Raw genomic sequence first — 21,983 nt, 5'->3', positions numbered from 1 at the left:
GACAATGCATGATATGCTGCATAACAGAACTCCACTAGTGCCGGCAGCACTCATGCAGCCCCAGACCCTGACACCATGCTTGACTGTAGGCAAGACACAATTATCTTGCCAAAAGTCCAGAAAAAGTGGCTAGTTTTGTCACTTTAAGTTGTCAAGGTCGAGGAACAAATGTTATGATGAGACTTTGACGTCCCTATCTCGAATGACAATGCATGATATGCTGCATGCTAAGATCAGGAAGACAATGCATGATATGCTGCATGCTGGTATGCCTTAGTTGGCGAAATTAGTTTTGTCACTGTCGGCAATTTCAATCGTCAAGATCTAGGACCAAATATGATGCGACTTTGACGTCCCTATCTAGGATGACGATGCATGATATGCTGCATAACATAATTCCCCTAGTGCCGGCAGCACTCATGCAGCCCCAGACTGTTACACCATGCTTGACTGTTGGCAAGACACGATTATCTTGCCAAAAGTCCAGAAAAAGTGGCTAGTTTTGTCACTTTAAGTTGTCAAGGTCGAGGAACAAATGGCTGTGATGTGACTTTGACGTCCCTATCAGGAAGACAATGCATGATATGCTGCATGCTGGTATGCCTTAGTTGGCGAAATGAGTTTTGTCACGGTCTGCAATTTAAATCGTCAAGATCTAGGAACAAATATTATGATGTGACTTTGACGTCCCTATCTCGAATGACAATGCATGATATGTTGCATAACAGAATTCCCCTAGCAGCACTCATGCAGCCCCAGACTGTGACACCATGCTTGACTGTAGGCAAGACACAATTATCTTGCCAAAAGACCAGAAAAAGTGGCTAGTTTTGTCACTTTAAGTTGTCAAAGTCGAGGAACAAAATGTTGTGTTGTGACTTTGACGTCCCGATCAGGAAGACAATGCATGATATGCTGCATGCTGGTATGCCTTAGTTGGTGAAATAATTTTTGTCACGGTCTGCAATTTAAATCGTCAAGATCTAGGAACAAATGTTATGATGAGACTTTGACGTCCGTATCTCGAATGACAATGCATGATATGCTGCATGCTAAGATCAGGAAGACAATGCATGATATGCTGCATGCTGGTATGCCTTAGTTGGCGAAATTAGTTTTGTCACTGTCGGCAATTTCAATCGTCAAGATCTAGGACCAAATATGATGTGACTTTGACGTCCCTATCTAGGATGACGATGCATGATATGCTGCATAACATAATTCCCCTAGTGCCGGCAGCACTCATGCAGCCCCAGACTGTTACACCATGCATGACTGTAGGCAAGACACGATTATCTTGCCAAAAGACTTGAAAAAGTGGCTAGTTTTGTCTCTTTAAGTTGTCAAGGTCGAGGAACAAAGTGTTGTGATGTGACTTTGACGTCCCTATCAGGAAGACAATGCATGATATGCTGCATGCTGGTATGTAATATGGTACAGTAATTTGTTGAACAAACTACCTTAAATTTTACAGTAAGATTTTGGCAACTAAGCTGCCCGTATTTTACTGTAAAATAACTGTGGTACCATTTTAAAATGGTCAACAAACAGTGGGTACTGTTTTCCATCTACTGTAATATATAATGTTTTTTTAAATCTGTAGATTTTACATTAAAAAAATGGTGACCAGAATTGAAATATACAGATTTTTTTTTTTACAGTGTACGTAAAAAAATATATTTAATAATAAAATGCATGGGCAAATTCGTAAATTATTCTCTGTTAAAATCGGCCCTCTGATGGCAGCCATAACTGCGACGTGGCCCTCAATGAAAACGAGTTTGACACCCCTGTGCTAAAACGTAGGTCAATATATGCTAAGCGAGCTGAACAAAACATCCGCGTTAGCTTTCTTTAATAGGTGACAAAGAAAATTATTGTAATAGTTAACTCATGCGATTAATCATCAATCATTAATCACATACATATACAGATTAATAACACAATTTATTTTGCTCCTTTACCGTGGACAATAAAATTGCATTTGCAACCAAGAATTGAGGTCTTTTTTTAATTTACTTGAAATCATGCAAGCGCTTTTATGCTACTAATAATACTTGCGATTAACCAAATTCAAAAGTGTGATTAATATGATTTTAAAAAGGTGTATCGTATTTTCCGGACTATAAGGCGCACTTAAAATCCTTTTTCCCCCCTCAAAACTCGACAGTGCGCCTTATCCAGTGCGCCTAATGTAAGGAATAAGTTTGGTTGAGCTTACCGACCTCGAAGCTATTTTATTTGGTACATGGTGTAATGATAAGTGTGACCAGTAGATGGCAGTCAAACATAAGAGATACATGTGGGCTGCACTATGATGGCAATATGACTCACGTAAACAACACCAACATTTTATATGTTCCATTGAAAATATAGAACATTACACACGGCGCTCGAAAATCCATCAAAAATGTTTTAGTACGATTTTGGTAAGCTATGAAGCCGCACCACTTGATGTGCTTCAACATAGTATTATTATGGTGTGTGTATAAGGTAAGACATATTATCTGGCGTTTTGTTTCACAATATTATGCAAAATTAACTTTTCTTACCTTTTGGTACCTGCTGATCTGTATTTGGGATCTGCATAAATCCTGAAAAATTGCACGAGTCCACCTTTGTAGTCGATAAGCTTCTTCTTTTTCTCTATCTTCTTGTTATGGGACATTCATCCTCCGCTGTTGCCATTTTTAATATAAAGTAGTGTAAAGTTCGTACTTATATCTGACATGAAAGCACTAAAACATACCGGTGTAGTGAGTTTACATAATTCACCCAAGGAACTTTAGTTATTAGAGAGTTCCGGCCGGACGGTTTTTCACGGGACACATTTCCGGTGTTGTTGTTGTTTCCGGATGAGGAGATGCTGCTCCGTTATTGATTGAAGTAAAGTCTGAATGTCATTAAAACAGTTAGCTCCATCTTTTGACACTTCTTCCACTCCCGTCCTTGCACGCTACACTGCTACAACAAAGATGACGGGGAGAAGACGCTGCCGAAGGTGAGCCACGTAAATAAGACCACCCACAAAACGTCGCAACCTGAAGCGACTGTCAGAAAGCGGCTTGAAGATGATCTGTAAAACATAACCTATGCAACATTTTGACCAAAGAACCACATTACATGTTATGTAGACCACAAGGAAGTGTTTTACATTTAGAAAAATAATAATAATAATATGACTCCTTTTAATGCGCCTTATAATCCGGTGCGCCTTATATATGAAAAAAGATCACAAATAGACCATACATCGGAAGTGCGCCTTATATTCCGGCCTTTTCAGCCGTATAGCCCAGCCTTAGTAATACAAGCTGTCCACTGACTACTCTAAAGTACATCCAATGTTTACTTCCTACAGTGTTGTCAATAAAAATGCTTGCTGAAATGTGTCACAGGTACTGTATGTGGAAATGTATCCTAACTTCCTGGTTGAGTACTACTACTACTACTACTACTAATAGTACTACTAACCCCAGCAAGCGTACTGCAGTTCAACCTCACCGTGCCAGCGTTTTAGCAGGCGAGCATGCGATGTCTTCATTACCACCCTGTTGACAGGGAGTGGGGGGTGTAGGTATCTGCTGTGTGCATCTGTGCGAGGACTTCCTTCCTGCCTGATAGCACGGGGGGGCTTTCCATAGCAGAAGCACGATGGAGGAGACAAACCAGTCAAACCTCATCTAACATCCGGTTAACTCCTCCTCATGTATCTCTCTCACGGGCATCTTTTCTTGTCTCTCCCCCCCTCACTAATAACGTGCAAAGGAGCCATTAACCTTGTCGCCCACAAAGCAACGGCGCAGCATTTCATCACAGTCGGCGTCTGTTGGGAGTCATCCTTGTTGTGTTCCTCCTGCTCCAATAATCTAGTCTGCTTTTCTGGCGCAGGAACAAATCCCAGAAGAGTCGCTTTGATGAGGAGCTGCACAACGAGATGACCAAGTAGGTCTGCTTTAAAAAACAAACAAAAAAAAAAACATTATTTTTTTTTAAATGTGTATTTTATTTATGTATTTTTCTTTCTTTCTTTATATATATATATTTTTTAAATGTATGTATAATATATATATAATAATAATGTAAAAAAAAAATATATATATATATATATATTAAAAAATATATATATATATTAAATATAAAATATATATATTATATATATATATATATTAAAATATATATATATATGTATATATATATATTTTTTTTTTTTGTTTATATATATATATATATATATATATATATATATATAATGTATATATACAGTATATATATATATATATATATATATATATATATATTAAAAAATAAATATATACATATATATTATTTTTTTAATATATATATATTTTTACATATATATATATATATATATATATATATATATATATATATATATATATATATATATATATATATATATATATATATATAGTTTTGGGGAAAAATCTTTTTCGAGCAAAATTAAGTCCTTTGGAGCCAACTGTTGATTTTTCAAATATAAGACATCTTTTTCAAGACATTTTTTTGAAAGAAATATCTTATTAAGACAAAATCAAAGACAGTTTGTTTGAAAAAACAAACTTATTTTTAAGTCGTTCGGCGCCACCCGTTAGTTTGCATGTATGAACCTATTAACTCCGAATATAAGACACATTTTTCTCAAGACTCGTGTTAGGAAAAAATATTTCTCAGACAACCTGATGTTCATGAATAAATCTCTACAGCCCGGATATAAGATGTCTTTTTCAAGACGTTTTTTTGAAAGGAACATCTTAAGACAAAATAAAATATTTGTTTTGTGGAAAAAACATGTTTTAAGTTTTTTGGAGTCACCTGTTGGATTGCGTGTACAGTATGAAACCATAAACCCCCAAATATAAGACGCATTTTTCTCAAGTGTTGTTTTTGTAAAAAATATTTTTCAGGCAAAATTAAAAGTCGTTTGGAGCCAACTGTTGATTTTCATGTATAAATCTGTATAAACCAAATATAAGACATCTTTTTCTAGACGTTTTTTTGAAAGGAATATTTTATTAAGACAAAATCAAAGACAATTTGTTTGAAAAAAACACTTATTTTTAAGTCGTTTGGAGCCACCATGTATGAACCTATTAACTCCGAATATTAGACACATTTTTCTCAAGACTCGTGTTTGGAAAAAATCTTTCTCAGACAACCTGATTTTCATGAATAAATATGTACAACCCGAATATAAGACATCTTTTTCAAGACGTTTTTTGAAAGGACCATCTTAAGACAAAAAAAAAAAAAAAAATTTGGAGTCACCTGTTGGATTGCATGTACAGTATGAACCCATAAACCCCAAATATAAGACGCATTTTTCCTCAAGTCTGGTTTTTGGAAAAAATCTTTCTCAGACAAGATTAAGTCGTTTAGAGGCAACTGTTGATTTTATTGTATAAATCTGTACAACCCAAATATAAGACATCTTTTTCAAGACGTTTTTTTGAGAATTAATATTTTATTAAGACAAAATTAAAGACAATTTGTTTGAAAAAACAAACTTATTTTTAAGTCGTTTGGAGCCACTTGTTAGTTTGCATGTATGAACCTAATAACTCCGAATATAAGACACATTTTTCTCAAGACTCGTGTTTGGAAAAAATCTTTCTCAGACAACCTGATTTTCGTGAATAAATCTGTACAACCCGAATATAAGACTGTAAGGGAACATCTTAAGACAAAATTAAAACTAAATTGTGGAAAAAACATGTTATAAGTCTTTTGGAGTCACCTGTTGGATTGCCTGTACAGTATGAACCCATAAACCCCAAATATAAGACGCATTTTTCCTCAAGTCTGGTTTTTGGAAAAAATCTTTTTCAGGCAAAATTAAAAGTCGTTTGGAGCCAACTGTTGATTTTCATGCATAAATCTGTATAAACCAAATATAAGACATATTTTTCTAGACGTTTTTTTTTAAAAAGGAATATTTTATTTAGACAAAATCAAAGACAATTTTTTTGAAAAAACAAACTTATTTTTAAGTCGTTTGGAGCCACCCGTTAGTTTGCATGTATGAACCTATTAACTCCGAATATAAGACACATTTTTCTCAAGTCTGGTTTTTGGAAAAACTCTTTCTCAGACAAGATTAAGTCGTTTAGAGCCAACTGTTGATTTTATTGTATAAATCTGTACAACCCAAATATAAGACATCTTTTTCAAGATGTTTTTTTGAAAATTAATATTTTATTAAGACAAAATTAAAGACAATTTGTTTGAAAAAACAAACTTATTTTTAAGTCGTTTGGAGCCACTTGTTAGTCTGCATGTATGAACCTATTAACTCCGAATATAAGACACATTTTTCTCAAGACTCGTGTTTGGAAAAAATATTTCTCAGACAACCTGATTTTCTTGAATGAATCTCTACAACCCAAAAAAGACGTCTTTTTCAAGAATTTTTTTGAAAGGAATATTTTATTAAGACAAAATCAAAGACAATTTGTTTGAAAAAACACTTATTTTTAAGTCGTTTGGAGCCACCATGTATGAACCTATTAACTCCGAATATAAGACACATTTTTCTCAAGACTCCTGATTTTCATGAATAAATATGTACAACCCGAATATAAGACATCTTTTTCAAGACGTTTTTTGAAAGGACCATCTTAAGACAAAATAATAAATAAAAATTTTGGAGTCACCTGTTGGATTGCATGTACAGTATGAACCCATAAACCCCAAATATAAGATGCATTTTTCCTCAAGTCTGGTTTTTGGAAAAAATCTTTCTCAGACAAGATTAAGTCGTTTAGAGCCAACTGTTGATTTTATTGTATAAATCTGTACAACCCAAATATAAGACATCTTCAAGACGTTTTTTTTGAAAATTAATATTTTATTAAGACAAAATTAAAAACAATTTGTTTGAAAAAACAAACTTATTTTTAAGTCATTTGGAGCCACTTGTTAGTTTGCATGTATGAACCTAATAACTCCGAATATGAGACACATTTTTCTCAAGACTCGTGTTTGGAAAAAATCTTTCTCAGACAACCTGATTTTCATGAATAAATCTGTACAACCCGAATATAAGACTGTAAGGGAACATCTTAAGACAAAATTAAAACTAAATTGTGGAAAAAACATGTTATAAGTCTTTTGGAGTCACCTGTTGGATTGCCTGTACAGTATGAACCCATAAACCCCAAATATAAGACGCATTTTTCCTCAAGTCTGGTTTTTGGAAAAAATCTTTTTCAGGCAAAATTAAAAGTCGTTTGGAGCCAACTGTTGATTTTCATGCATAAATCTGTATAAACCAAATATAAGACATATTTTTCTAGACGTTTTTTTTAAAAAGGAATATTTTATTTAGACAAAATCAAAGACAATTTGTTTGAAAAAACAAACTTATTTTTAAGTCGTTTGGAGCCACCCGTTAGTTTGCATGTATGAACCTATTAACTCCGAATATAAGACACATTTTTCTCAAGTCTGGTTTTTGGAAAAAATCTTTCTCAGACAAGATTAAGTCGTTTAGAGGCAACTGTTGATTTTATTGTATAAATCTGTACAACCCAAATATAAGACATCTTTTTCAAGACGTTTTTTTGAGAATTAATATTTTATTAAGACAAAATTAAAGACAATTTGTTTGAAAAAAACAAACTTATTTTTAAGTCGTTTGGAGCCACTTGTTAGTTTGCATGTATGAACCTAATAACTCCGAATATAAGACACATTTTTCTCAAGACTCGTGTTTGGAAAAAATCTTTCTCAGACAACCTGATTTTCGTGAATAAATCTGTACAACCCGAATATAAGACTGTAAGGGAACATCTTAAGACAAAATTAAAACTAAATTGTGGAAAAAACATGTTATAAGTCTTTTGGAGTCACCTGTTGGATTGCCTGTACAGTATGAACCCATAAACCCCAAATATAAGACGCATTTTTCCTCAAGTCTGGTTTTTGGAAAAAATCTTTTTCAGGCAAAATTAAAAGTCGTTTGGAGCCAACTGTTGATTTTCATGCATAAATCTGTATAAACCAAATATAAGACATATTTTTCTAGACGTTTTTTTTAAAACGGAATATTTTATTTAGACAAAATCAAAGACAATTTGTTTGAAAAAACAAACTTATTTTTAAGTCGTTTGGAGCCACCCGTTAGTTTGCATGTATGAACCTAATAACTCCGAATATGAGACACATTTTTCTCAAGACTCGTGTTTGGAAAAAATCTTTCTCAGACAACCTGATTTTCATGAATAAATCGGTACAACCCGAATATAAGACTGTAAGGGAACATCTTAAGACAAAATTAAAACTAAATTGTGGAAAAAACATGTTATAAGTCTTTTGGAGTCACCTGTTGGATTGCCTGTACAGTATGAACCCATAAACCCCAAATATAAGACGCATTTTTCCTCAAGTCTGGTTTTTGGAAAAAATCTTTTTCAGGCAAAATTAAAAGTCGTTTGGAGCCAACTGTTGATTTTCATGCATAAATCTGTATAAACCAAATATAAGACATATTTTTCTAGACGGTTTTTTTTAAAAAGGAATATTTTATTTAGACAAAATCAAAGACAATTTGTTTGAAAAAACAAACTTATTTTTAAGTCGTTTGGAGCCACCCGTTAGTTTGCATGTATGAACCTATTAACTCCGAATATAAGACACATTTTTCTCAAGTCTGGTTTTTGGAAAAACTCTTTCTCAGACAAGATTAAGTCGTTTAGAGCCAACTGTTGATTTTATTGTATAAATCTGTACAACCCAAATATAAGACATCTTTTTCAAGATGTTTTTTTGAAAATTAATATTTTATTAAGACAAAATTAAAGACAATTTGTTTGAAAAAACAAACTTATTTTTAAGTCGTTTGGAGCCACTTGTTAGTCTGCATGTATGAACCTATTAACTCCGAATATAAGACACATTTTTCTCAAGACTCGTGTTTGGAAAAAATATTTCTCAGACAACCTGATTTTCTTGAATGAATCTCTACAACCCAAAAAAGACGTCTTTTTCAAGAATTTTTTTGAAAGGAATATTTTATTAAGACAAAATCAAAGACAATTTGTTTGAAAAAACACTTATTTTTAAGTCGTTTGGAGCCACCATGTATGAACCTATTAACTCCGAATATAAGACACATTTTTCTCAAGACTCCTGATTTTCATGAATAAATATGTACAACCCGAATATAAGACATCTTTTTCAAGACGTTTTTTGAAAGGACCATCTTAAGACAAAATAATAAATAAAAATTTTGGAGTCACCTGTTGGATTGCATGTACAGTATGAACCCATAAACCCCAAATATAAGATGCATTTTTCCTCAAGTCTGGTTTTTGGAAAAAATCTTTCTCAGACAAGATTAAGTCGTTTAGAGCCAACTGTTGATTTTATTGTATAAATCTGTACAACCCAAATATAAGACATCTTCAAGACGTTTTTTTTGAAAATTTATATTTTATTAAGACAAAATTAAAAACAATTTGTTTGAAAAAACAAACTTATTTTTAAGTCATTTGGAGCCACTTGTTAGTTTGCATGTATGAACCTAATAACTCCGAATATGAGACACATTTTTCTCAAGACTCGTGTTTGGAAAAAATCTTTCTCAGACAACCTGATTTTCATGAATAAATCTGTACAACCCGAATATAAGACTGTAAGGGAACATCTTAAGACAAAATTAAAACTAAATTGTGGAAAAAACATGTTATAAGTCTTTTGGAGTCACCTGTTGGATTGCCTGTACAGTATGAACCCATAAACCCCAAATATAAGACGCATTTTTCCTCAAGTCTGGTTTTTGGAAAAAATCTTTTTCAGGCAAAATTAAAAGTCGTTTGGAGCCAACTGTTGATTTTCATGCATAAATCTGTATAAACCAAATATAAGACATATTTTTCTAGACGTTTTTTTAAAAAGGAATATTTTATTTAGACAAAATCAAAGACAATTTGTTTGAAAAAACAAACTTATTTTTAAGTCGTTTGGAGCCACCCGTTAGTTTGCATGTATGAACCTATTAACTCCGAATATAAGACACATTTTTCTCAAGTCTGGTTTTTGGAAAAACTCTTTCTCAGACAAGATTAAGTCGTTTAGAGCCAACTGTTGATTTTATTGTATAAATCTGTACAACCCAAATATAAGACATCTTTTTCAAGATGTTTTTTTGAAAATTAATATTTTATTAAGACAAAATTAAAGACAATTTGTTTGAAAAAACAAACTTATTTTTAAGTCGTTTGGAGCCACTTGTTAGTCTGCATGTATGAACCTATTAACTCCGAATATAAGACACATTTTTCTCAAGACTCGTGTTTGGAAAAAATATTTCTCAGACAACCTGATTTTCTTGAATGAATCTCTACAACCCAAAAAAGACGTCTTTTTCAAGAATTTTTTTGAAAGGAATATTTTATTAAGACAAAATCAAAGACAATTTGTTTGAAAAAACACTTATTTTTAAGTCGTTTGGAGCCACCATGTATGAACCTATTAACTCCGAATATAAGACACATTTTTCTCAAGACTCCTGATTTTCATGAATAAATATGTACAACCCGAATATAAGACATCTTTTTCAAGACGTTTTTTGAAAGGACCATCTTAAGACAAAATAATAAATAAAAAATTTGGAGTCACCTGTTGGATTGCATGTACAGTATGAACCCATAAACCCCAAATATAAGATGCATTTTTCCTCAAGTCTGGTTTTTGGAAAAAATCTTTCTCAGACAAGATTAAGTCGTTTAGAGCCAACTGTTGATTTTATTGTATAAATCTGTACAACCCAAATATAAGACATCTTTTTCAAGACGTTTTTTTGAAAATTAATATTTTATTAAGACAAAATTAAAGACAATTTGTTTGAAAAAACAAACTTATTTTTAAGTCGTTTGGAGCCACCTGTTAGTTTGCATGTATGAACCTATTAACTCCGAATATAAGACACATTTTTCTCAAGACTTGTTTTTGGAAAAAATATTTCTCAGACAACCTGATTTTCTTGAATGAATCTCTACAACCCAAAAAAAGACGTCTTTTTCAAGATTTTTTTTGAAAGGAATATTTTATTAAGACAAAATCAAAGACAATTTGTTTGAAAAAACACTTATTTTTAAGTCGTTTGGAGCCACCATGTATGAACCTATTAACTCCGAATATTAGACACATTTTTCTCAAGACTCGTGTTAGGAAAAAATCTTTCTCAGACAACCTGATTTTCATGAATAAATATGTACAACCCGAATATAAGACATCTTTCTCAAGACGTTTTTTGAAAGGACCATCTTAAGACAAAATTAAAAATTAAAAAATTTGGAGTCACCTGTTGGATTGCATGTACAGTATGAAAGTTGTTTAGAGCCACTTGTTAGTTTGGATGTATGAACCTATTAACTCTGAATATAAGACACATTTTTCTCAAGACTTGTTTTTGGAAAAATCTTTCTCAGACAACCTGATTTTCATGTATAACTCTGTACAACCCGAATATAAGACATCTTTTGCAAGTCGTTATTTGAAAGGAATATCTTAAGACCAAATAAAATATATATATTTTTGAAAAAACATGTTTTAGGTCTTATGGAGTCACTTGTTGGATTGCATGTACAATATAAACCCATAAACACCAAATATAAGACGCATTCTTCTCAACTGTTGTTTTTGGGGAAAAACATTTTAAGGCAAGATTAAGTCGTTTGGAGCCAACTGTTGATTTTCATGCATAAATCTATATTATCCTAATATTATAACAAGACAAAATCAAAGACAATTTGTTTGAAAAAAAAAATCTTATTTTTATGTTATCCTGTTAGATTGCATGTATGAACCTATTTACTCTGAATATAAGACATTTTTCTCAAGACTTGTTTTTGGAAAAAAAAAAAGATTTGCATGTATAAATCTGTACAACCCGAATATAAGACATATTTTTCAAGACAAAATTTAAAAAAAAAACAGTTTGTGTGCTCGGAAAGAACATGTTTTAGGTCTTCTGGAGTCACCTGTTGGATTGCATGTACAGTATAAACCCATAAACACCAAATATAAAACGCATTCTTCTCAACTGTTGTTTTTGGGAGAAAAAAAAATTTCAGGCAAGATTAAGTCGTTTGGAGCCAACTGTTGATTTTCATGTATAAATCTATATTACCTGAATATAAGACATCTTTTTCAAGACGTTTTTTTGAAAATATTTTAACAAGACAAAATCAAAGACAATTTGTTTGAAAAAAAAAAAATTCTTATTTTTAAGTTGTTTGGAGCCACACGTTAGATTGCATGTATGAACCTATTTCCTCTGAATATAAGACATTTTTCTCAAGACTTGTTTTTGGGGAAAAAAAGATTTTCATGTATAAATCTGTACAACCCGAATATAAAACATATTTTTCAAGACAAAATAAAAAATAAAAAAATGTTTTAAGTCTTCTGGAGTCACCTGTTGGATTGCATGTAAAGTATGAACCCATAAACACCAAATATAAGACGCATTTTTCTCAACTGTTGTTTTTGGAAAAAATCTTTCGCAGGCAAAATTAAATCGTTTGGAGCTATTTGGAGTCGTTAATTTGCATATATATATCTGTATAGTCCGAATATAAGACATCTGTTTTAAGACGGGTTTTTTTAAAGGAATATTTTCAGACAAAATCAAAGACAATTTGTTTGGAAAACCAATTCTTATTTTTAAGTCGTTTAGAGACACTCGTTAGTTTGCATGTATGAACCTATTAACTCTGAATATAAGACACATTTTTCTCAAGACTTGTTTTTGGAAAAATCTTTCTCAGACAACCTGATTTTCATGTATAAATCTGACGCAACTGTTGTTTTTTGGGGGAAAATTCATGTTTAAATCTGTATTACCCGAATATAAGACATCTTTTTCAAGACGGTTTTTTGAAAGGAATATTTTAACAAGACAAAATCAAAGACAATTTGTTTGAAAAATAAAAATATTATTTTTAAGTCTTTTGCAGCCACCCGTTAGATTGCATGTATGAACCTATTTACTCCGAATATAAGACACATCTTTCTCAAGACGTTTTTTGAAAGGACCATCTTAAGACAAAATAAAAAATTAAAAAATTTGGAGTCACCTGTTGGATTGCATGTACAGTATGAACCCATAAACCCCAAATATAAGACGCATTTTTCCTCAAGTCTGGTTTTTGGAAAAAATCTTTCTCAGACAAGATTAAGTCGTTTAGAGCCAACTGTTGATTTTATTGTATAAATATGTACAACCCAAATATAAGACATCTCTTTCAAGACGTTTTTTTGAAAATTTATGTTTTATTAAGACAAAATTAAAGACAATTTGTTTGAAAAAACAAACTTATTTTTAAGTCGTTTGGAGCCACTTGTTAGTCTGCATGTATGAACCTATTAACTCCGAATATAAGACACATTTTTCTCAAGACTTGTGTTTGGAAAAAATCTTTCTCAGACAACCTGATTTTCATGAATAAATCTGTACAACCCGAATATAAGACTGTAAGGGAACATCTTAAGACAAAATTAAAACTAAATTGTGGAAAAAACATGTTAAGTCTTTTGGAGTCACCTGTTGGATTGCCTGTACAGTATGAACCCATAAACCCCAAATATAAGACGCATTTGTCCTCAAGTCTGGTTTTTGGAAAAAATCTTTTTCAGGCAAAATTAAAAGTCGTTTGGAGCCAACTGTTGATTTTCATGCATAAATCTGTATAAACCAAATATAAGACATATTTTTCTAGAGTTTTTTTTTAAAAAGGAATATTTTATTTAGACAAAATCAAAGACAATTTGTTTGAAAAAACAAACTTATTTTTAAGTCGTTTGGAGCCACCCGTTAGTTTGCATGTATGAACCTATTAACTCCGAATATAAGACACATTTTTCTCAAGTCTGGTTTTTGGAAAAACTCTTTCTCAGACAAGATTAAGTCGTTTAGAGCCAACTGTTGATTTTATTGTATAAATCTGTACAACCCAAATATAAGACATCTTTTTCAAGACGTTTTTTTGAAAATTAATATTTTATTAAGACAAAATTAAAGACAATTTGTTTGAAAAAACAAACTTATTTTTAAGTCGTTTGGAGCCACTTGTTAGTCTGCATGTATGAACCTATTAACTCCGAATATAAGACACATTTTTCTCAAGACTCGTGTTTGGAAAAAATATTTCTCAGACAACCTGATTTTCTTGAATGAATCTCTACAACCCAAAAAAGACGTCTTTTTCAAGAATTTTTTTGAAAGGAATATTTTATTAAGACAAAATCAAAGACAATTTGTTTGAAAAAACACTTATTTTTAAGTCGTTTGGAGCCACCATGTATGAACCTATTAACTCCGAATATAAGACACATTTTTCTCAAGACTCCTGATTTTCATGAATAAATATGTACAACCCGAATATAAGACATCTTTTTCAAGACGTTTTTTGAAAGGACCATCTTAAGACAAAATAATAAATAAAAATTTTGGAGTCACCTGTTGGATTGCATGTACAGTATGAACCCATAAACCCCAAATATAAGATGCATTTTTCCTCAAGTCTGGTTTTTGGAAAAAATCTTTCTCAGACAAGATTAAGTCGTTTAGAGCCAACTGTTGATTTTATTGTATAAATCTGTACAACCCAAATATAAGACATCTTTTTCAAGACGTTTTTTTGAGAATTAATATTTTATTAAGACAAAATTAAAGACAATTTGTTTGAAAAAACAAACTTATTTTTAAGTCGTTTGGAGCCACCTGTTAGTTTGCATGTATGAACCTATTAACTCCGAATATAAGACACATTTTTCTCAAGACTTGTTTTTGGAAAAAATCTTTCTCAGACAAGATTAAGTCGTTTAGAGCCAACTGTTGATTTTATTGTATAAATCTGTACAACCCAAATATAAGACATCTTTTTCAAGACGTTTTTTTGAAAATTAATATTTTATTAAGACAAAATTAAAGACAATTTGTTTGAAAAAACAAACTTATTTTTAAGTCGTTTGGAGCCACTTGTTAGTCTGCATGTATGAACCTATTAACTCCGAATATAAGACACATTTTTCTCAAGACTCGTGTTTGGAAAAAATATTTCTCAGACAACCTGATTTTATTGTATAAATATGTACAACCCAAATATAAGACATCTCTTTCAAGACGTTTTTTTGAAAATTAATATTTTATTAAGACAAAATTAAAGACAATTTGTTTGAAAAAACAAACTTATTTTTAAGTCGTTTGGAGCCACCATGTATGAACCTATTAACTCCGAATATAAGACACATTTTTCTCAAGACTCGTGTTTGGAAAAAATATTTCTCAGACAACCTGATTTTCATGAATAAATATGTACAACCCGAATATAAGACGTCTTTTTCAATACGTTTTTTTTAAAGGAACAACTTAAGACAAAATTTAAAAAAAAATTTGGAGTCACCTGTTGGATTGCATGTACAGTATGAACCCATAAACCCCAGATATAAGACACATTTTTCTCAAGTCTGGTTTTTGGAAAAAATCTTTCTCAGGCAAAATTAAAAGTCTTTTGGAGCCAACTGTTGATTTTCATGTATAAATCTGTACAACCCGAATATAAGACATCTTTTTCTCGTTATTATTATTATTATTGTATACAGTATTTATGTTAACTTAGCCATGTTGTACTGAGCAACCAGGACAATTATACCTTGTGTAGTATAATTTTCTTCCATAAATGTTGAATATTTTATACTACGTTATATTGTTGTAGCCATATCCTCAAACAAATGTCCACCGTAGAGGACATGGTTCTCTGGAGCACCTTGTACTGAGCAGTTCTTGAAATTGCATGGACATTCCACAGATGTCTTATAGTACAATAGGTATTATTGTGGACTTATTAGTGACTCCGCCATATTGTGCTGAGCAGCCAGGACGAACAAGAACAAGGAGAGTGTCCTGTATTTCCAAGAATTCTTAAAAGTGAAACTGAAACTGTTTAAAGTGCAGCGATGTCATATTTTGTGTGTGTTTTTTTTTTTCTTTCTTTCCGTCATCCGCAAGGCAATGGTACAAGTCGGAGGAGAGTGGGAGTCTGGCTATATGGTTCCCAAAGAAAGACCTGGAAAAACAGGTGAGTTGTTCATTGGAAGAATTCCTTCATTTGTGTCCGTTAAATGTTCTCTCCTCAAAGTACCGAGCGTTGGACTTGCCCATGTTTAAGCACTACGTGGCCTGTGCCACCGTCATCTTCCTCTGCATCTTCTTCATTCAGATGTGTGTCACCACGGAGTGAGTATTTTTTTTTTTTTTTTTTTTACGATGGAATCCAACTACCTGGTCAATATTGACACACTCGGCGCTTTAATTAAATCCCTCAGCCGACAGATATTAGGGATGACGTTTGGAGCGTTGGCGTTTGTCCTGTTGTTGACCCTGGCCATCTGTTTCGCCGCGCACATCCAGGTCAGTCCACTACATTAAACACACAGACTTGCTACGCATGCAATAATACTGTGTGGACTCCAGTAGGAGAAATCTAGAATATAAGACGACCCCTTTTTTTTCCAGACCCGGAATTTTATTTTAAAGACACAATCAAATACAATTTTGGGGGGAAAATCATGTTTAGAAGTCGCTTGGAGCCACCTGTTGGTTCACTCCGAATATAAGACACATTTTTCTCAAGACTTGTTTTTGGAAAAAAAATGATGTTCATATATAAATCTGTACAACCGGAAAAAAATAAATATTTTGTGTGTACGGAAAGAACATGTTTTAAGTCTTCTGGAGTCACCTGTTGGATTGCATGTACAGTATGAACCCATAAACACCAAATATAAGACGCATTTTTCTCAACTGTTGTTTTTGTAAAAAAATCTTTCTCAGGCAAAATTAAATCGTTTGGAGTCGTTAATTTGCATGTATATATCCGTATAGCCCGAATATAAGACATCTGTTTTAAGAAGTTTTTTTTAAAGGAATATTTTCAGACAAAATCAAAGACAATTTGTTTGGAAAACCAATTCTTATTTTTAAGTCGTTTAGAGCCACTCGTTAGTTTGCATGTATGAACCTATTAACTCTGAATATAAGACACATTTTTATCAAGACTTGTTTTCGGAGAAAAAATGATTTTCATGTATAAATCTGTACAACCCGAATATAAGACATATATTTTTCAAGACAAAATAAAAATAAAAATAATGTTTGCGTGTACGGAAAGAACATGTTTTAAGTATTCTGGAGTCACCTGTTGGATTGCATGTAAAGTATGAACCCATAAACACCAAATATAAGACGCATTTTTCTCAACTGTTGTTTTTGTAAAAAAATCTTTCTCAGGTTAAATTAAATCGTTTGGAGCCATTTGGAGTCGTTAATTTGCATATATATTTGTATAGTCCGAATATAAGACATCTGTTTTAAGACGGGCTTTTTTAAAGGAATATTTTCAGACAAAATCAAAGACAATTTGTTTGGAAAACCAATTCTTATTTTTAAGTCGTTTAGAGCCACTTTTTGCATGTATGAACCTATTAACTCTGAATATAAGACACATTTTTCTCAAGACTTGTTTTTGGAAAAATCTTTCTCAGACAACCTGATTTTCATGTATAAATCTGTACAACCCGAATATAAGACATCTTTTGCAAGACGTTATTTGAAAGGAATATCTTAAGACCAAATAAAATATATATATTTTTGAAAAAACAGGTCTTCTGGAGTCACTTGTTGGATTGCATGTACAGTATAAACCCATAAACACCAAATATAAAACGCATTCTTCTCAACTGTTGTTTTTGGGAAAAAACATTTTCAGGCAAGATTAAGTCGTTTGGAGCCAACTGTTGATTTTCATGCATAAATCTATATTACCCGAATATAAGACATCTTTTTGAAGACGTTTTTTTGAAAATAATATTACAACAAGACAAAATCAAAGAAAATTTGTTTGGAAAAAAAAAATCTTATTTTTAAGTTGTTTGGAGCCACCCGTTAGATTGCATGTATGAACCTATTTACTCTGAATATAAGACATTTTTCTCAAAACTTGTTTTTGGAAAAAAAAAAGATTTTCATGTATAAATCTGTACAACCCGAATATAAGACATATTTTTCAAGACAGAAAAAAAAAACGTTTTTTGTGCTCGGAAAGAACATGTTTTAGGTCTTTTGGAGTCACCTGTTGGATTGCATGAACAATATGAACCCATAAACACCAAATAAAAGACGCATTTTTCTCAACTGTTGTTTTTGGAAAAACTCTTTCTCAGGCTAAATTAAATCGTTTGGAGCCATTTGGAGTCGTTAATTTGCATGTATATATCTGTATAGCCCGAATATAAGACATCTGTTTTAAGATGTTTTTTGTTTTTTTTAAAGGAATATTTTAAGACAAAATCAAAGACAATTTGTTTGAAAAAAAAATCGTATTTTTAAGTTGTTTGGAGCCACCCGTTAGATTGTATGTATGAACCTCATTTACTCCGAATACAAGACATTTTTCTCAAAACTTGTTTTTGGAAAAAAACTGACTTTCATGTATAAATATGTACAACCCGAATATAAGTCATATTTTTAAAGACAAAATAAAATAAAAAATGTTTTTGTGTGTACGTAAAGAACATGTTTTAAGTCTTCTGGAGTCACCTGTTGGGTTGCATGTACAGTATGAACCCATAAACCCCAAATATAAGACGCATTTTTCTCAAGTCTTGTTTTTGGAAAAAAATCTTTCTCAGGCAAAATTAAAAGTCGTTTGGAGCCAACTGTTGATTTTCATATATAAATCTGTATAACCTGAATATAAGACAACTTTTTCAATATGTTTTTTTGAAAGGAATATCTTAAGACAAAATAAAACATGATTTATTTATTTTTTTTCCGGAAAAAACATGTTTTAAGTCTTTTGGAGTCACCTGTTGGGTTGCATGTACAGTATGAACCCATAAACCCCAAATCTAAGACGCATTTTTCTCAAGTCTTGTTTTTGGAAAAAAATCTTTCTCAGGCAAAATTAAAAGTCGTTTGGAGCCAACTGTTGATTTTCATATATAAATCTGTATAACCCGAATATAAAACATATTTTTCGATACGTTTTTTTGAAAGGAATATCTTAAGACAAAATAAAACATGTTTTTTCCACCAAAAAAAAGTTTTAAGTTTTTTGGAGTCACCTGTTGGATTGTATGTACAGTATAAACCCCAAATCTAAGACGCATTTTTCTCAAGTCTTGTTTTTGGAAAAAAATCTTTCTCAGGCAAAATTAAAAGTCGTTTGGAGCCAACTGTTGATTTTCATATATAAATCTGTATAACCCGAATATAAAACATATTTTTCGATACGTTTTTTTGAAAGGAATATCTTAAGACAAAATAAAACATGTTTTTTCCACCAAAAAAAAGTTTTAAGTTTTTTGGAGTCACCTGTTGGATTGTATGTACAGTATAAACCCCAAATATAAGACGCATTTTTCTCAAGTCTTGTTTTTGGAAAAAATCTTTCTCAGACAACCTGATTTTCATAAATAAATCTGTACGACCTGAATATAAGACAACTTTTTCAATATGTTTTTTTGAAAGGAATATCTAAGACAAAATAAAACGTGATATATTTTTTCCCCCCGAAAAAACATGTTTTGGGTTGCGTGTACAGTATGAACCCATAAACCCCAAATATTTGACACATTTTTTTCAAGTCTTGTTTTTGGAAAAAAATCTCAGGCAAAATTAAGTAGTTTGGAACCAACTGTTTATTTTCATGTATACAGCTGTACAACCCAAATATAAGACATCTTTTCCAAGACGTTTTTTTGAAAGGAATATTTTATTAAGACAAAATCTAAGACAAATTGTTTGAAAAAAACTATCTTATTTTTAAGTCGTTTGGAGCCACCCGTTAGTTTGCTATTAACTCAGAAAATAAGACATATTTTTCTCAAGACTCGTTTTTGGAAAAAATATTTTTCAGACAACCTGATTTTCATGTATAAATATGTACAACCCGAATATAAGACATCTTTTTCAAGACAAAGTAAAATACTTTTTTTTTTCTTGTGGAAAGAACATGTTTTAAGTCTTCTGGAGTCACCTGTTGGGTTGCAGTACAGTATGAATCCATAAACCCCAAATATAAGACGCATTTTTCTCAAGTCTTGTTTCTGGAAAAAATCTCAGGCAAAATTAAGTAGTTTGGAGCCAACTGTTGAGTTTCCTTTATAAAGCTGTAAACCTGAATATAAAACATATTTGTTAATACAAATTTTTTGAAAGGAATATTTTATTAAGACAAAATCAAATTTTTTTTTTTTAATTTTTAAGTCGTTTTGAGCCGCCTGTTAGTTTGCATGTATGAACCTATAAACTCCGAATGTAAGACACAGTTTTCTCAGGACTCGTTTTTGGAAAAAATCTTTCTCAGACAAGCTGATTTTCATGTATAAATCTGTACAACCCGAATATAAGACATTTTTTCAAGACTTGTTTTTGAAAGGAATATCTTAAGACAAAATAAAATATTGTTTTAAGTCTTTTGGACTCACCTGTTGGATTGCATGTACAGTATGAACCCATAAACCCCAAATATAAGACACATTTTTTCAAGTCTTGTCTTTGTAAAAAAAAAAATTGCAGGCAAAATGAAAAGTCGTTTGGAGCCAACTGTTGATTTTCATGTATAAATCTGTATAACCCCAATATAAGACATTTTTTTGAAGACGTTTTTTGAAAGGAATTATCTTAAGACAAAATACAAATATATATATACAGTATATATATTTTTAAAACATGTTTTAAGTCTTTTGGAGTCACCTGTTGGTTTGCATGTACAGCATGGACTCAAAAACTCTAAATATAAGACGCATTTTTCTCAAGTGTTGTTTCTGGAAAAAATCTCAGGCAAAATTAAGTCGTTTGGAGCCAACTGTTGAGTTTCCTTTATAAAGTATGTATAACCAGAATATAAAACACATTTTTCAATAAAAACATTTTGAAAGGAATATTTTATTAGGACAAAATCAAATATTTTTATTTTATTTTTAAGTCCTTTTGAGCCACCCGTTAGTTTGCATGTATGAACCTATTAACTCCGGATATAAAACACATTTTTCTCAAGACTCGTTTTTGGAAAAAATCTTTCTCAGACAACCTGATTTTCATGTATAATTCTGTACAACCTGAATATAAGACATCATTTTCAAGACGGTTTTTTTGAAAGGAATATCTTAAGACAAAATAAAATATTTATAATTTTTTTTATTTTGGGGGGAATAAAACCTATAAACCCCACATATAAAACACATTTTTCTCAAGTCTGGTTTTTGGAAAAAATATTTCTCAGGCAAGTTTAATTTGTGTGGAGACAACTGTTGATTTTCATGTACAAATCTGTATAACCCGAATATAAGACATCTTTTTCAAGATATTTTTTTGAAAGGAATATTTTTTTAAGACAAAAAAAATAAATCTTGTTTTTAAGTCGTATGGAGCCACCCGTCAAAAAAAGTTGTCACTGATACAATCATGGCCAATATTAATCCACCCATTTACTACCGCTTGTCCCTTTCAGGGTTACGGGGAGCGCTGGAACCTATCTCAGTTGCATTTGATTAAATGTTTATGCTAAGTTGGATAAAACTCCTCCATATAAGTGAATGAAGGGTGGCCGTATAAACAACGCCAACACTGTCATAAAGCTGTGAGACCACACTAAACAACAATGACAAACACATTTTGGGAGAATATTTGCACCGCAACACAACATAAACACAACATAACAAATTCCCAGAATTCCCTGCAGCACCAACACTTCCGGGACGCTATATACAGGTAAAAGCCAGTAAATTAGAATATTTTGAAAAACTTGATTTATTTCAGTAATTGCATTCAAAAGGTGTAACTTGTACATTATATTTATTCATTGCACACAGACTGATGCATTCAAATGTTTATTTCATTTAATTTTGATGATTTGAAGTGGCAACAAATGAAAATCCAAAATTCCGTGTGTCAC

At 31.7% G+C, this 21,983-nt stretch overlaps 1 protein-coding gene across 2 annotated transcripts in view; it reads left to right on the top strand.

Annotated features, from left to right (window-relative positions):
* Positions 1–21,983, top strand: part of adcy7 (adenylate cyclase 7) — a 207,127-nt gene that overhangs the window by 146,703 nt on the left and 38,441 nt on the right. For both annotated transcript variants that reach the window (XM_061964558.2, XM_061964557.2), the window contains 4 exons: positions 3,889–3,942; positions 16,034–16,103; positions 16,164–16,261; positions 16,351–16,435. In XM_061964558.2, coding sequence (XP_061820542.1) covers positions 3,889–3,942; positions 16,034–16,103; positions 16,164–16,261; positions 16,351–16,435 — 307 coding nt within the window. The remainder of the gene's footprint in view (positions 1–3,888; positions 3,943–16,033; positions 16,104–16,163; positions 16,262–16,350; positions 16,436–21,983) is intronic.

The sequence above is a fragment of the Nerophis lumbriciformis genome, linkage group LG06, assembly GCF_033978685.3.
Source record: "Nerophis lumbriciformis linkage group LG06, RoL_Nlum_v2.1, whole genome shotgun sequence".
In the NCBI taxonomy this organism is placed as follows: Eukaryota; Metazoa; Chordata; class Actinopteri; order Syngnathiformes; family Syngnathidae; genus Nerophis; species Nerophis lumbriciformis.
Note: the sequence above shows the minus strand (reverse complement) of the source record. Positions and strands in the feature narration are given on the sequence as shown.